The 17,103-nt window shown below is 43.9% G+C and overlaps 1 protein-coding gene across 4 annotated transcripts in view; it reads right to left on the bottom strand.

The window, feature by feature from the left end:
* The window catches only part of TBC1D23 (TBC1 domain family member 23), a 656,146-nt gene that overhangs the window by 548,281 nt on the left and 90,762 nt on the right, over window positions 1–17,103 (bottom strand). For all 4 annotated transcript variants that reach the window (XM_078657742.1, XM_078657744.1, XM_078657743.1 and 1 more), the window contains exon 3: window positions 4,662–4,767. In XM_078657742.1, the coding sequence (XP_078513868.1) occupies window positions 4,662–4,767 (106 nt within the window). The remainder of the gene's footprint in view (window positions 1–4,661; window positions 4,768–17,103) is intronic.

The raw sequence follows: 17,103 nt of genomic DNA, 5'->3' as shown, positions 1-17,103 counted from the left end.
ACACTTCAATGGACCCTACTACACTGATAGAAAGTACTCTGGGGTCTACTAAGGCAGTTGGTAATTCCTTTAACACTTATGATTGTTAATGAATCTCTAACAACCGAGAAATCTATTTCTACTAGTCTTCTCGAATCCCTTTTTGCTCCCACCATCCCCTGCCATCTCTTTTAGTGGACCCTTAATCATTAACCCTGCCATTTTGTCTACATCATGGTTTACCAAATCCAACCTCTCAATAATACATATTATCTTTCCCGCATTACGCAAGGGGAGAGTTATGGTGTAGATAGTGGAGGATTTATAACTTATGAATTTCAAGGCTTTTATGTGCATCAATACCACTACTTTAACCTCTCCCATGCTCGTGACGGAACCGTTCCGTCACGAGCCTCGGGTGGGCTGTGCTGGTGACGGAACGGTTCCGTCACGGTCCGCTCGCCGCTCCTGTGCGGCGCGAATTCCGCGCCTGCGCTGACGTTCTAAAGAGCAGGCGGGCCGTGATGGAACCGTTCCGTCACAAGCACAGCTCACCCGAGGGCCATAACAGAGCGGTTCAGTCACCAGTACGGGAGCACCGCGCGGTCCCGCCTCCCCCTTAGCGCTGCTGCGGAATAGCCGCCGCAGCGAAGGGGTTAACTGTGGGGTTTTTTCTGTGGCATTTTCTTTTCTTTAAACACATGAATGTTAATAGGTTTGCTCTCCTTGAACACTACTTTATCATTAGAAAATTAGATTGTTGGTAGCTCCATTGAAAACAATGGAGTGCTCCGGGTTTTGAATGGCTGGTATAAGCCAGGAGCTCCAGCATTCCAATGTTTCTTTGTTTACAGCATTGGCAGTGAACAAAAGCTTCAGGGAGCCTGAGGGGATTCCAGTCCCCTCGCTACATGAAGCCTTTGTTTTATTTGTTAGAACATTCTGCCCTCTAGTGGCAGAATGTTCTAATAGTCATTAGTAGCTGGGCTACACCAGTTATTAGAACATTGGAATGTTGGGAGCTCCATTGTAGACAATGGAGTGCTCCATGCTTCTACGGGCTGGTAAAGGTCCGCAGAGCAATATTTCAATGTTTTACAAAGGCTTCTCGGAGCTCAAGGGGATTTAAATCCCCCTCGAGAGGCCTTTGTTTTATTTGTTAGAACATTCTGCCCTCTAGCAGTAGAATGTTCTAATAGCCTTATAGCCCTTCGTAGCAGCTCTATGTCTTTAATAGCTGGTATAGCCCACTACGGCGGGCTATAAGGCTATAATAAAGTCTCGCTCCCATGTTAAAGGCCCTTGCCTTCGGCTCGGACTTTTAACGCTGGAGCGGGTCCTTAATAGCCGGTATAGCCCGCTACGGCAGGCTATTAGGCTATATTAGAACATTGGAATGTTGAAAGTTCCATTGAAGAATATGTTGTGGGTTAGAGCTCATAATGGCAGGTATAAGCCTTTTCTGCTCCAGCATTCCAATAGTTTTCATTTCTCCCTTTTTAATTTAAAACATTCTACCTTTGGTGGATTGAATGCTCTAATAGCCTTATAGCCCTTGTGCCTCAGGATGTAGCTGTTCAAGGCCTCTCCCTTGTTATAGGCTGAACCACACTTGTGTTCTGGGCCTTTAAAAAACAGTATAGCCCTTGGCAGCAATAAAGCTATATTACTTAAATGGTTTTTAGTGAATAAAATGTATGCCTGAGGTCTGTGTAATAGTGCAACAAGCTACTTTTTAAGATGGTTGACTGCGAGGTGGGATCTTAGTGCATGAGAAGTGAAACTTGAGCGAGTTATGCTGTCCCTACCCTCAATTGCTGGAGATATTAAATAGTACATTACATTCAGGTGATCTGCAGGACTGGTTATTCCAAGCTGTTTAGGTCGCGCCTAGAGCACCGCATGCGCTGCTTGCTCGACTTTTAGTAAGGGGGATTTCAAAGTGCTACCAGAGGCTTTTGCTGGCCTCAAGCTTGCGTGCACCGCGCAGCCGCCATCGGTCTTTTCTCCATCACGGGTAATTTTACTTTCGCTGCCAAAGCTTTTTGCGCGCGCTTGTTTTGTTAGGAGTGATTCAGTAAGACATGGGATCTGCCTGTTTCCTCCATCCTGCAGCAACGGGGTCGTCTCGAAGGCAAAGGGTACTGTGCTCGCAGTCATTATCCAAAAGCTTGTAAACAATGCATTATAAGGAGTCGCATTTTTATAAATTCAGTCCTAAATCCTGTAAAATCTGATTAACAAAGCAGTTCAGCTTCTATATGTCCACTGGTGCTCTTTTAAACCATGTAGCAATATAACTACAGAACCATGAACAAGCCATAAATGTGGTTGGAGCGCCATCTAATGGACATTTATTTTCGCTCAGTCTTCATTTTCTTGAAATTATTACGTACATATTCTAATCTAATTTGCAAAAACTGTTTGAAGGTTCCCAGATTTTCTTTAAACGTAAGTATTAAAAAAACAAATATGCTGTAATTGAGATTATCTCAAAAACTGTGGCATGCCTTAAAAACACCTTACATTAAAGTACTAGCTTTCGCCTTGAAGTTACAAGAGTAGGTTTTTTTTTGGTCTGGCAAAAAAACAGAACTATTTTATGATGGACCTTAAGGTATCCGTTCTTCCAAAAAGTTTTTTTTTTTTTTAATAAGTACTGAGGTAGAGAGGACTTCGAGTCAGCTGCACTTATCTGTGTATGATGGCTTCCCATTGCTTGGACTGGCTGACCCTCATGGCCATGGCGCTTTGCGGATGATTGTATTGCTCCACCTGTGTTCGTACTGATGATGGGTCATTATGTAGTTGCTTTGCTAGACTCCAGATGTGGCATGATGTATAGCTTACAACTGACCCAAAGAGTTTTCAATGATGAATTTACTTTGTTGACACAATGATATTTTAATTGCTGGTTTATGTTTTTTAACAAAGGGCTGTTTGGACGCCACAGTCTGTCATAAAGAAAATGTGCTATTTGCAAATTGTCCCTTGCGTGTTCATGTCTTTTACCTTCCTGTGTTGATAACATGCTGTTGGATTCCAGCCTTTTTTATACATTCTGAAAGTAAAGACGTTCCTGCCTCTACTTTCTTAAAAATGCAATGAAAATATTGTTCTTTTTAAAAAAAAATATTTATAACACAATATTTTGAGGTTTGTGCCTTTTGTGTAAGCCATTTATAAAGCAATCTCCATCTTTCAACCTCTTTTTCATAACACACTTCTTTAAGGGTACAGCTTTCTTCTACTAATGCAGTCTGTTCAGCAAACGGCTATGCTCACAGCATTGGTAATGTTATAGCAGAAGATGTCGCTTCATTAAGGGACTTCTTTCAGGAATAGCTGCTGCACAGACAGTATATCCTTGCAGATGTCATTCCCAGCTGACAGCTCTCTTTTGAAAGCAAAATTTGATGTGTGTTCAGTGCCAGCCCTTTCGATGCCGAGCTGGACTGCATCATTCCGATTTTGACATCTTTTTAAAAAAAAATTTTCTCTTTTACACTGTAAGCTGCTCATTTGTAATATAACGTGACTACTGTGTGTCAGAAGAGACTTCTAGCACTAGAAGGGAAATGATGGTGCCTTCATTTAAAAAAATCAAACGTTCATGTCTTCTCAAAAGCAAACTTGTTAGTTAAAAGGAAACCTACCATTTGTTGGAATTGGTATGATGTTTGAAATAGTTTCTTGCATTTTCCCAACTTATAAACCGCATACAGTCCTGCTCCCCTTCTGATGCTGCACATTACGTGAAGATATATTTTTCACCAGCAGGCATAGGGACAGAAGGCGCATGTTTGTGTACAGTGCAGGATCAAAAGCAGTATGATTATTTACATTACAATGCAAGGAACCAGCTAGACTTTTAAGTTTAGAAAGCAGAAGAAATGTGATCCTGCCAGTAGCTGCCATGGCGCCACCATCATAAAAATTATTTGGCTGCGTTGACAAGAACAGAAAATACGCTAGACAGGCACACAATTTAGGTGCCCTCATTGCCTTTTCCACCGGAATTCCTAGTTTACTTTAAGAAAACAAACATTGGCATAGCCAATAGGCCTCGCCTTTGGGACCTTATAAGTGTTTAGCCATGCAACACTTGTTGTTGCACCAAGGATATTGTGCTGGATAACTAAACACTTATAAGGTCCCAAAGGCGAGACCTATTGGCTATGCCAATGCTTGTTTTTTCAGGCGCAGCAGTTAGAAACAAAGGTACTTAACCATAAGAAGGAATTCAATCAGTACCTTGACAAATATTCACACTTACTCAGGTTTAAGGGAATGACTCCAGTTGTTTTATTCTGTTAAACTGATGGTTGAATGGAATATGTGAAACTATATGCACTGTTTTCTCACGTCAATAGGCAGTAAGGTGGTAATAACATGGAGTCTGAACTATGCACTGAAGCAATAGATGTGCGACTTTGTATTAGCACAATTATTCCAAATAACATGCTGAGCCACATTCAGTTTCGATGAAAAACATATTTTATATATTTTAAATAAGCATTTGGAAAACAAAAAAATATTTAAAAATGAAATGTGCAAAAACCTGAAATAAATGAAAATGTGTTTCGATAGAAGTTAAATTAATACAGGATCACAAAAGATTCTATATATAAGAGCAATAGGTGAAATCGCCTTTGAATATATTGCAAAACAAATTTACATACCTAGCAGTTTTTGGCAATCTTCGTGAATTACTGCTTGTTCTGGCAGATCTAAGAAACCATCCCAAGAGGCCAAACTGTCACCTTTGCCGGACACATTTAGAGCAATCTGAAAGAAAGAAGAAGACGGAACAAAAGCAAATCAAGTTAATCTGATGCCTAGAATATGATATATATATATATATTCACTGAAAAAACCATAGGTTATAGACCATATATAGTTAGGAATTAGCATTTAAAAAACCTTATTTTACTCACACAAAACCATTGAAATTCCATATATAGTTAGTTGCACTAACTATATATTGCGCACCCGCAATCCACTGCTGATCATGTCACATATTACATCATTCATGACATGGTCAGTGACATCACTGATGACATCACTGATGACATCTCAAATGACATCACTGATGAGATCACTGATGACGTCATCCAGTGACTGTGTGTTTCTGTAAAGTTTAAATATGTTTTACATATTGAAGAATGAGTAGATGTATAAGTGTCTGGACGAAGGATTTAGTAGGTGCATGACTGAATGTATGAGTGAGTGATTAAATGTGTCTCACTGAGTGCATGGGTTAGTGACTAAACTGTCTTAATTTGTGCATCATTATGTCTGTTGTTCTGTAAACTGCTGCATGTGTTGATCATTAGCTATACGAGAGGCTATATGTGTTATTAATTGGTTGCCCAAGTATTTCTATGGCAGATTGAGTTTGTGTGGGGGTGGCTGGAAGGTGTGTGACTCTATGCATAGATGTGTGAGCAGTTTATTCACTAGGTGTATGAGTTCAAGAGTGCATGTGGAAACAGCTACATGGGCAGTTGACTGTGTGCATGAGTGTATTGATGAGTGAATGGATATCTCAATGCTACATGTCATAGTAAGTACATATGTAAAACACAGTACATGTGAGAGTTGGCATATATAAATAACTGTGCATGAGAGCCACTGAATGAGTGAGTGGTTGTATCGATCATTGTGAACTTGTATCAGGGATTGTATAAGAGAGTAAATATGTGTTAGTATATGTTTCAATAAGTAAGGTGTGTTTAACTGTATAGTTGAAGAAATGGAGGTGAGATTGTTTCTTTGCATGACTGACTGGGTGTGTGAGTAACTCCATGGATGAGTGGCAGTGTGTGAGTGTCTGTATACACTGAGTGTATCTAAGGTTATATTAGAGTCTGAAGAGGTTTATCGTATTAGCACAAGAATGATGTCAAATGAGATGTCATCAGTGATGTCATCAGTGATGTCATTTGAGATGTCATCAGTGATGTCATCAGTGATGTCACTGACCATGTCATGAATGATGTAATATGTGACATGATCAGCAGTGGATTGTGGGTGCGCAATATATAGTTAGTGCAACTAACTATATATGGAATTTCAATGGTTTTGTGTGAGTAAAATAAGGTTTTTTAAATGCTAATTCCTAACTATATATGGTCTATAACCTATGGTTTTTTCAGTGAATTTTCAAGGTTTTGTAAATGCTAATTCCTAACTATATATGGTCTATAACCTATGGTTTTTTCAGTGAATTTCAATGGTTTTTTAATAGCAAATATCATAAGCTGTCGAATGTCAAGTACGTGGTAAGTGAAAACATTTTCGTGTTTATGCACACTGATCTGCTTTGAATGGTGCCCCCCCCCCCTCATTTCTATTAGGAGTACTCTCTCTTTGCAGATAGTGAAAGGTAGTTAACGCAGGCCTTTGCCCCCGTTGTAATCCGTCGTGCCTGCTTCTCTCTCCATTTGATTGATTGTTATCCAAGTATTTACTGTTTTAGAATTAGTTCTCTTTGGTTCATTCTTTTTACAAACAAACACAGAGTCGCAATACTCTGTTTAGTCTTTGCAGATAACGAAAAATCGTGTAAAAAAAAAAGAAAAGGAATCGAGCAAAATCAGTAGGCCACTAATGGGATCTCTTTTTGACCTCGCTAAAATAGAAACATTAGGAACAACCCCTCATGACAAATACAAAACTAGTGAGATGAACTGAACTCCACACAATGATGGCTGCAAAACAGCTCGGCTCCGCCACCCACCCCGCCCAAAATAACGATAAAGAGCGGCTGCCATGATTGGTTGCGGAATGGCCACAACGGAGCTACGAAATGGTGGTGCTCTCATGCTAACCCCAGCTTCAGTCTGAAACATCCAGAAACACTGTAGACTACCAATTCGATCAGTTCCGGTAGCGCCCCAATGTAACCCGGTAGAGAAGAACTAGCCCTCCCCTCTTTGACTGATGGTTCTTGTTGCCTGTCCCTTCTGTTGTCATTTAACAGAACTATTTAGCCTGCTGAAAGGGGTTGTGTTTCGACCGCTGGTTGGTGGAGACATTTTGACTATATTCTGGACCTGCGTTGTCGCGTAATGCGTCATATGACGCGCCGCGTTAGCGCATCCGGAAGTCATCCGGGGCGCGCAGCGCGTAACGTAAGCATAACAAGTCATGTGACTTGTTAATAAAACTTTTCATTGGTTCATTTTACTTTTCTTATTCTAATGATGAAAGCCTTGGTCATATCACCTAAAAATTACGCTTTTAATTACTTCCGAACATTATTTTTTCTTAAATATATGTTATAATGTTCCAGGCTAATGTACTTTCCCGGAAATTTTACAACTGTCCTGCAAGTAAAATATATTCTTTTTTCGAGAAAAAGAGCGTTTCTTCGTCCCATGACGGAGCCGTTGAGCAAAAGAGGGTCGACCTGCTGTCTTAGTCGCTGATACGCCTGAATATGAGATTCTTATCGATCACTTTATGTTGCAGGAATAGAAAACACAACAGCCCTTGACCATTTATCTTTACTGCGTTCCTTCGTATTATACCTTTTACCCTTCATGTAATTGGTCTGCTTTATTTCACTTGCCTTTTAATGATTCTAAAACAGTGACTATTATTAAAAACTTTACCAATGTATATACTACTACCATGTTTTCTTTTAAAAACCTTTATTGTGAAAATTTCATTATACAAATATGAGCCTATAACCACGTGGGCCTGCCACGGAGCAAACTGTAATCGTATATGATGAATAGACATTTACACTGTAGAGGAACGTAACGGGCGGGCCATTAGGTTGCAAGAACTAAGGTGTCTAACAGTTACGGAATCGGTGGACGTACATTTTATAATTAAAATACGACAGGGCCAGTTACAATAAAATTATCTAGATATACATTTGCGGGCAAGTACCATGGGTGACGTTAATTCGAATTTTCAACAGTACAGTAATCAATAACACATCAGAACTTAATATCAATAGGGATGTCGAAATATTCAATCAATTCTCGTCCCCGCCCGCCATGTGCTTCAAAACTGCATACGTATCTCGTGATTTCAAGGTTCTGCAACCAGTACACAACAAGGAGTTACGAGTCCCATTTATTCCGGCGCCATTTTGGGCGAGGACGGGCAGGTCCAGGATATAGTCAAAATGTCTCTACCAACCATCGACTATGATGATGTTCATATGCTGTATTTATTAGAGTAACACTCATCTGTCCACATGAAATTAATTTACCACAATCTAAACATGTCATTTTAATCTTTCCAAAGTTCTTCTAAATATTTGGGACCGTTTCCCTTGCCTCTGAAGCTCTCAGTGCCACTTCTTTGATGAATGTACTAGCAGGTCAGGGGTTCTCCTCCAAATCTCTCTTTTATGCAGCACTATAATTAATTGGTGCCACCTCTCCATATGACGATGCATGGTATAGTTACCACAACTATATTTTTTTTCGGTTCCTCTGGAGAGTTCATCGTGGCAGATGAAGCGTGTAACGTACCGGGCATTTACCTTTTTTTGCATGTACAGGAAAGGAAAAAAAAAATCGAGCGTCCGAGTTCTAAAGTGTCCCAGGGTCATTTTAGTGGACCAGGCCCAAATCCAAAGAACAGGCCGCCATTTTGAGAGTCCTCTTGCAGCCGCCTGTCGCTGTAGCATCAAGAGCAGCCGAAACTCAGCTGAATGGCAACTGAAACGGTAAATGGGCGCCCATTACATTTCAGCATTGTAGGATGACCACACCAGTACAGCAACTTGCTAGACATCACCTCGGTGCCATCCGGATCTCGGCGCCCCACTGCAGATGAAGTGCCTCTCAACTATGAAACCACCATGGTGACATCCGGATCTTGGCGCGTTGTGCTGCCTTCGGCCTATTCGCACATCGGTCCGCTACTGACGCCATCTCACAGGCTAATGGGGTGACCCACGCCGAGTTTCAGCATTGTAGGATGACCACACCAACTTGCTAGACATCACCTCGGTGCCATCCGAATCTTGGCATCTCAACGCCTAGTGGTATCTTCCATACAGAAAATATTGTTACGCTGCCTTTGGCCCCATTCGCACATCAGTCCGCAACTTAGACATCACCTCGGTGCCATCCGGATCTTGGCATCTCAGCACCTTGTGGTGTCAGTCAGAAAATATTGTTGCGCTGCCTTTGGCCCCATTCGCACATCAGTCCGCTACTGACACCATCTCACAGGCCAATAGGGCGCCCCACGCCGACTTTTACCATTGTACGATGGCCACACCAGTGGCACAACTTGCTAGACATCACCTCGGTGCCATCCGAATCTTGGCATCTCAACGCCTAGTGGTATCTTCCATACAGAAAATCTTGTTACGCTACCTTTGGCCCCATTCGCACATCGGTCCGCAACTTAGACATCACCTCGGTGCCATCCGGATCTTGGCATCTCAGCGCCTTGTGGTGTATTCTCTTCAGAAACTATTGTTGAGCTGCCTTTGGTCCCATTCGCACATCGGTCCGCAACTTAGACATCACCTCGGTGCCATCCGGATCTTGCCATCTCAGCGCCTTGTGGTGTCTTCTACTCCGAAAATATTGTAGAAAATATTGTTGCGCTGCCTTTGGCCCCATTCACACATCAGTCCGCTACTGACACCATCTCACAGGCCAACAGGGCGCCCCACGCCGACTTTTACCATTGTACGATGGCCACACCAGTGCCACAACTTGCTAGACACCACCTCGGTGCCATCCGGATCTTGGCATCTCAGCGCCTTGTGGTGTCTTCAAATCAGAAAATATTGTTGCGCTGCCTTCGGCCCCATTCACACATCGGTCCGCTACTGACGCCATCTCACAGTCCAACGGGGCGCCCCACGCCGACTTTCAGCATTGTAGGATGGCCACACCAGTGCGGCAACTTACTAGACACCACCTCGGTGCCATCCGGATCTTGGCGCGGTGTGCTGCCTTCGGCCTATTCGCACATCGGTCCGCTACTGACGCAAACTCACAGGCCAACGGGGCGCCCCACGCCGACTTTCAGCATTGTTGGATGGCCACACCAGTGCGGCAACTTACTAGACACCACCTCGGTGCCATCCGGATCTTGGCGCGTTGTGCTGCCTTCGGCCTATTCGCACATCGGTCCGCTACTGACGCAAACTCACAGGCCAACGGGGCGCCCCACGCCGACTTTCAGCATTGTAGGATGGCCACACCAGTGCTGCAACTTGCTGGACACCACCTCGGTGCCATCCGGATCTTGGCGCGTTGTGTTGCCTTCGGCCTATTCGCACATCGGTCCGCTACTGACGCCGCCTCACGTGCCAACGTATTTTCTCCGCATTTTACACCCTATGCCGCATAACAGGTCATGTGACTTGTTTATAAAACTTTTCATTGGTTCATTTTACTTTTGGTTTCCTAATGATGGAAGGCTTGATCATGTGACCTAAAAACAACACTTTTCATTGGATGAAAACTTTTTTTTTTCCCCCAAACGATGAAAGCCCCACCTTGTTTCTGGATGTTTCAGACTGAAGCTGACGTCAGCATGAGAGCACCACCATCTCGTAGCTCAGTCGTGGTCATTCCGCGAGCAATCATGGCAGCCGCTCCCCACCAGAAGCCTGCAGGAGTCGGAGCCCCCAAAACTTTTGATGAATTCTCAAGGCGGAGGGGACGCTTTCGAGAATGGGGTCCAAGACCTAGCAGACAAGCGTCCGATTTCCAAGGTGTCCCAGGGCCATTTCAGTGGACCAGGCCCAAAAAGGAAACAGCCTGCCGCCATTTTGAGAGTCCTGTGACAGCCGCCTATCGCTGCACCGCAAGAGTGGGCGCAACTCAGCTGAATTGCGGCTTTTGACACAGTGGACCAAAAACGGACGGAATGGCAACTGAAACGGTAAAGGGGCGCCCCACTACAACAGATGACACTCCACCTGGAGAGGCCCGTTCACGCCGCCTCCCCCGGGGCGCCCCACGCCGTTATTCGGAGCAGCATTGTAGGATACCAAAACCAGTGCGGCAACTTACTGGACATCACCTTGGTGCCATCGTTCTGCTGCCTTGGAACTATTCGCGCAACAGTTTGCTACTGATGACCCACCCCCGCGACGCCCCATGCCGTTATTTGCTGGGTGGCAACTTACTAGACATCACTTTCGTGTCATCTAGATTTCAGCGCGTTCTGCTGCCTTGGAACTATTCGCACAACAGTTTGCTACTGATGACCCACCCCCCGCGACGCCCCACGCCGGAAATCTGGACGTTGTGCTGCGTTGGGACTATTCGCACAGCCGACCGCTACTTCGTTGTTTTTCCCTAAAAATGTTTATATGTTATTACTATTTTTGTTTTCTTGTATATATTTATAAATTATTAAAGTTTTATAATCTTACTACTTTGTCGGAGTGCTATATATTTTTAATGTGACACATAATTGTAAAAACTTTGATGTACAAAGAGTCATCCCTGGAATCTTCCGCTTCAGGCTCGGTCCCCTCCCCAATCACAAAACAGGATGGTTTTCAGATAATAGCAACGCTTCTGCTGTGACGGATCTCATCGAGTGTGGGCCTTGATCTACTATAACTCCTTTGAAGAGGGGTGATTCTTTACAGCTGTGGCCATAAACTACATCTGCAGGGCTAGCTGATACCCTAGGACCAGCCTAGACAATCGGACACAGAGGAAAAGGAGTGTCAGAGGGTGCGGTAGTGAATAGGGCGAAAGGGAGGTGTCGGGCGGGCACAGGGTGTGATTCTCAGGGAAGAGCAGCGCAGATGGGGGGAGGTTTATTACCCATGCATAAGACAGAGAGCGGGGGTGACCACTGCCTGGGGGAGATGCTTGCGAGGGTGGGGAGCCATGCTAAGGATCGACAGCGTGCACAGAGTGGGTCTGGTCAAGGCATCTAAAATGGCTGCCGTGCACGACAAAAGTGTGGCATTTGAAAAAAGACAAGATGGCGCAGACAATGTTTTTCAACACTTCCTGATTTCCTTCGAATCGAACGTTAACAGACGTTGGGGCATATTACCAAAGTTAAGCGATATTTATCCCCAACGATGCTTAGCAACGATTTTTTTACCGTCAGAAATTATCGCAGATAAACCTTGCTATTATCAAGGTTTATCGGAAATACGATAAAAAACGACCGCAATGCATTAATATCGCTGAAAACTCAGCGATATTCATGCATTACCGAGCTAATGCTCTTAGCCATGTTATCCACCTCCCATTGGATAACATGGCTAAGAACTGCTCAGGGCAGGTGGTAGCTTTTGGAGATATTCGCGCTTATCTCGAATATTTCCAAAAGTTGATAATAGGAGATAGCGATGTTAGCGACTGTTTCCAGTCGCTAACATCTTGGCATGCCCACTTTGCATGTCATTAGTGATAAATATCACTCACATGCAAAGTGGGGCCCAAGATGGTCGCTATATTCTACTAGCCGTCGCTAACTGGTGTTAGCAACAGCTAGGTAATACACATATAATTTTATCTCCGCGAAGCGGAGCGCTGTTACAGATATATATCTTGTTTCTGAACGTTAATTTCTCAAAATGCACTGAAGCACATATATTGAGACCTAGCAAAGGCACATCGGGCTACCAGTCCCTACAATTTTGCCAAGTTTCGTGCAAATCCATTCAGCTGTTCGATCCTACCGAGAGACAAGATGGCGGCCGCTACGGACTGTTTGGAATGTTTACAGACACCGGAGAGCCAATCAGCTTCGCTTCGCAAAGCTCCGTAACGCGAAAAGTAAGCGAAGCGGTGCGCTGTTACAGATATATATCTTTTTTTGAACGTTAATTTCTCAAAATCCACTGGAGCACATATATTGAGATCTAGCAAAGGCACATCGAGCTACCAGTCCCTACAATTTTGCCAAGTTTCGTGCAAATCCATTCAGCTGTTCGATTATTATTATTTTTATTTTTTTTTGCCCCGCGGGGCCCTTTTAAAACCTCCACATCAAACCTAGGGGGTGAGCGACAATGTACTATGCCCCCTTATGGTCATTTGCCCCTTCGCTTTGGCCTCCTCTTGTCTCTCGATCCTACCGAGAGACAAGATGGCGGCCGCTACGGACTGTTTGGAATGTTGACAGACGCCGGAGAACCAATCAGCTTCGCTTCACAAAGCTCCGTTGCGCGAAAAGTACGCGTCCTGGGGCGCTGCTCGGTCCGCTGTTACAGATATATATCTTTTTTTAAACGTTAATTTCTCAAAATCCACTGGAGCACATATATTGAGACCTACAAAAGGCACATCGGGCTACCAGTCCCTACAATTTTGCCAAGTTTCGTGCAAATCCATTCAGCCGTTCGGGCTAAAAGTGAGGCCAGCTGCCCTATGGAAATTAACATGGGAAAAACGCGTTTTGGGACCCCCCTTTTTTCTCGGCCCCCCCTTGACGAACCCCCCCAAAATTTTCAGGGGCTGCTCAGAAACGAAATGTGCCATTTTCCTGAAAATTTCAGCCAATTCCGTCCACAAACGCCAAAGTTATTAGACATAGAATTTTCAAAAATCCCATAGGGAAAAAATCCTAACTATATATACCTACTGGCGACCGCCAGTAGGTAATATAAACTACTTTCCCGAAACACTAATCTTCTGGGACACAAAAGGTATGTTATGCTTTTCAGATTATCTAACAAACTAGTTCCCCAACTTTTCACATACAGCCATTGGCTTTGTAAAGGCAATGTATGTGAAAGTGAATCTTTTTACCTGGTAACCCCGATTTTTGTTTTGTGGAAAGATGCTGCTTTTTGTTTTTTTAACTCTACACTGGGACATTTCTGACCAAGGCCTAATGCATGTCATCTGACCCCTAAAACATATTGAATTTGCGAACATCTTATAGGCATATTTAACTTTCCTACAAGTCCATAGTATATGGTGCCCAGGGTACACCTATGGCGGGAAAGATCAATGTCACTTATGGATTACAGCACAACTGTGACCAGGCAAACAGGACTCCAGGCCTGCAACGGCAGCCTGGCAGCTACATTTACAGCTGCAAACTGGCCGGTCAAAATACCCCTTTTTGACAGGGGGAAACCTTCTTTTTAAATAATAATAGTTTACCCCTATATAGGCCTTGTAGCACACAAGGCGGGGTTCATTGTACTTCAAAGTAGGACGTAGTAACTTCAAGTTAACATGTCCTTGCAATGACTATCACCCGAAACACCATTTTCGGTGTAGCAAGGCTGGATCTTCCATGGAGGAACACAGGGCTTTTCTAATCCATTTAATAATGCTATCTGCGGTTAGGAAACAGCTAGTAATGTTATTAGTGGACTCTTTGGAATATATTGTTTAAAAGACCATTTTACTGATGAAGTCGGGTTTTTATTAAATATTGAGGTAAAAGCACTATCTTAAAGTCCAGCCACAGACCTACGAGTGGGCAAACCCTAAATGAGGTATGAAAAATGCTACCAAAGCAGAGACAAAGTCCTGGGTGTGAGGAGGTGTTTCTGTTCCTCTGGCAGGGTGATTATTTGGGCGGTGCCCAAAAACTTGATTACCTTCAAAGGGGCCGCCCCTGTCACAGGCAGAGAAGTCAGATAGAATCTGCAAAGGGCCCTTATTTGGTCCCCCAGTCAGGCAGCTCCGATCCGACTTATTTGAAGTGGGCATAGGGGAGGAGTTACTCATTTCCCTAACCACACCTCAGGAGTTGACAAACAGTATCTGCACAAGGAGCGAAGGATTTCACCATCTTGTATAAAGTCAGAGAAGGGCACAGTTTGATTTTTTGCAGTAGGTCACTCAGGAACTGCTGCAAAGGTGTTACTCCTCTGAATGTTTCCTCATTGGTAAGAGAGGATCCAAGAGTCCCCACCACCCACAAGTTTGCGAGATCTGAGGGCTGGGCCTGCTCCCACTTCTACCTAGGACAAAGAAGTGGACTCAAAGGGTCCAGTGGCTGATCTGCTGTTACGCCACATGGCAACAACAAGCTGAAAGAAGCCTTTTCTTGAAGAGCCCAGCTGACCAATTACAATTTGACCTGCCCTGAATCCGGCTGGTGGCTTCTGCTGGAGAAAGTCTTGATCCCCCAAATGCTGTTACCTTGGTCCTGGCACCCTCGGATGTGTCAGTGTACTGCCCAGAACATTAAGAAAAACATGGAATTCGGAAACTTTTGGATTCCAAAAAACCTCCAGAGGAGTAGGACAAATCTGCCAAGTCGAGCTTAACAAGGTGCCTTGCTACTGGGCTGAAGATTCAAATTTCTCCCACAGACTTTCTGCAGCAACAAAGCCATTTCAGCAAAGCTTTGCGAAGAAGGTTTCCAGCATCGTTCAGCCATCTTGGTCTACAGTCTGCAGCATTTTCCCACTGGCAAAATTCCAGCTCCAATAAAGTGACTACGTCCAAACGTAATGACCTGACAGGGATAAGGTGCGCCAAATGTATTTGGTTGGCGAGAGAACTTCCCTGGGTGCGAATTTGGAATCTTCCCACTTCAAGCTTTTCCAACCAAAGTCAACAGCTTCACCAGGACTTTATCGAAAGTCTGTCCAATGCTGCACGCGCCACTTCCCTTACATGCAAATTTTGTCCCAAGGGTTGTACTTCCCGAAACCTGTATTGGCTTGGGGAGGTGGGCCACGCGGACCCCCTCCACTCTTTTCATGATTTTGGCCTTGGCGTGGGCTCCCCAGGGAATTTAATAGCTCGGAGAAGACGCCCATGAAGAATCCCTCTCCATATTGAATATAGCACATGTCGTGGGCTGCCGGGGGCTCAAAGTTAATAAAGAAGTTCGGACACCAATTAATTTAGAATTTTTTGGGTGATCCCGGGGAAGTCCAAGCAGGATCACAGCAATTTTTGCTGATTTTTTATGGGGGGCTTCATGGGGAACTAGCTGGGTGCCCCCCCCCACCCCACCCCACCCCCCCCCCACCCTCCATGGGGCCTAGAGGTTCAGGGTATCCCTACCCTGCCTCCTTATATAACTTTTTTTTAACTTCAGGACAGGGGACTAAGTACCAGAGTCCTGCATTGGCTATCAGCAAAATGTTTCTCATGTTGCTGGCAGCCAATGAGAGTGCACACTCCCGTGAGAGTCTGACTCCCACAGGAGTTAAATGGCCCATGGGAAATAAAGTTCCCCGAGCCAAATCAGAGTGCTCTATTTTTAAACTGGCGCTCCCAGGAGAGTTCTCTCTCCTCTTGTGGACCGAACTGTCCAGATAACCTTCATTTCTCAAAAACTACTGAGCGGATTTACACCAAATAACAAAAAGCTAAATCTGAAGACAAAGATCTAGCTTCCTGCCAAATATGGTGTAATTCCGTTCTCCAGTTTTTGTGGTAGGCCGCCTTAAAGAAGTCTATGGAATATGCATGGGGATTTTTGCATTTTGGGACTCCCCTTTTTTATTTTTATTTTAAGCCCCCGCCTGATTTATCTCCCCAAAACGTTCATGCACAAACTTGTCAAAAAGTAGAACCTTTTTGAAAGGTTGTGTGGAGATTCGTCAAACGGTGCCAAAGTTATTAGCAAAACAAAAATATTTTCCTATGGATCAGCTGACCTAACTATGTCTACCTAATGACGAACCCCACCCTTCGCAGTGGGGGTACATGCAGGGGCATGACGCACCCATAAACAAGATCACAATGCTCCAGGAATGTCACTGGAAGGATGGCACCTACTACGAAGTTCAGACTGCAGGAATAACTTAGTGTGACAAAGAGAGCGTGCCAAACAGAACAACATTTACCAAACTAATTTTGGCAAACGGGCCATGGCCAAGAGGGCCCTAATGTCTCTAAGCAAATCCTAAATACAAAGTGCATTGTGGCAGATAGTGAACACCAACAATGCAATGTTAAAGAGTCCAGAAGACATATATGGTGATGTGCCATCTTGGAATGTGCACAGCATTTACACATTTTTCTGATATATACTTCAATGTCAATAGTGAGATATGTACCACTGAACATGTACACATTTCATACAGTTCCTATTTTTACACATTTTTCTTGATAAAACAAGGATCAAATTCATGGAAGAAATAGACTTACAATCATCAAACTACAAGAAACAGATGACATAAATGGATGACAGCACATAGGAACACACCAGAGTACTAATTAAATATGTAAT

This window comes from Lissotriton helveticus, chromosome 8 (genome assembly GCF_964261635.1).
Source record: "Lissotriton helveticus chromosome 8, aLisHel1.1, whole genome shotgun sequence".
NCBI lineage: Eukaryota > Metazoa > Chordata > Amphibia > Caudata > Salamandridae > Lissotriton > Lissotriton helveticus.
The sequence above is the reverse complement of the archived record's forward strand: the minus strand, read 5'-3'. Positions and strand labels throughout refer to the sequence as shown.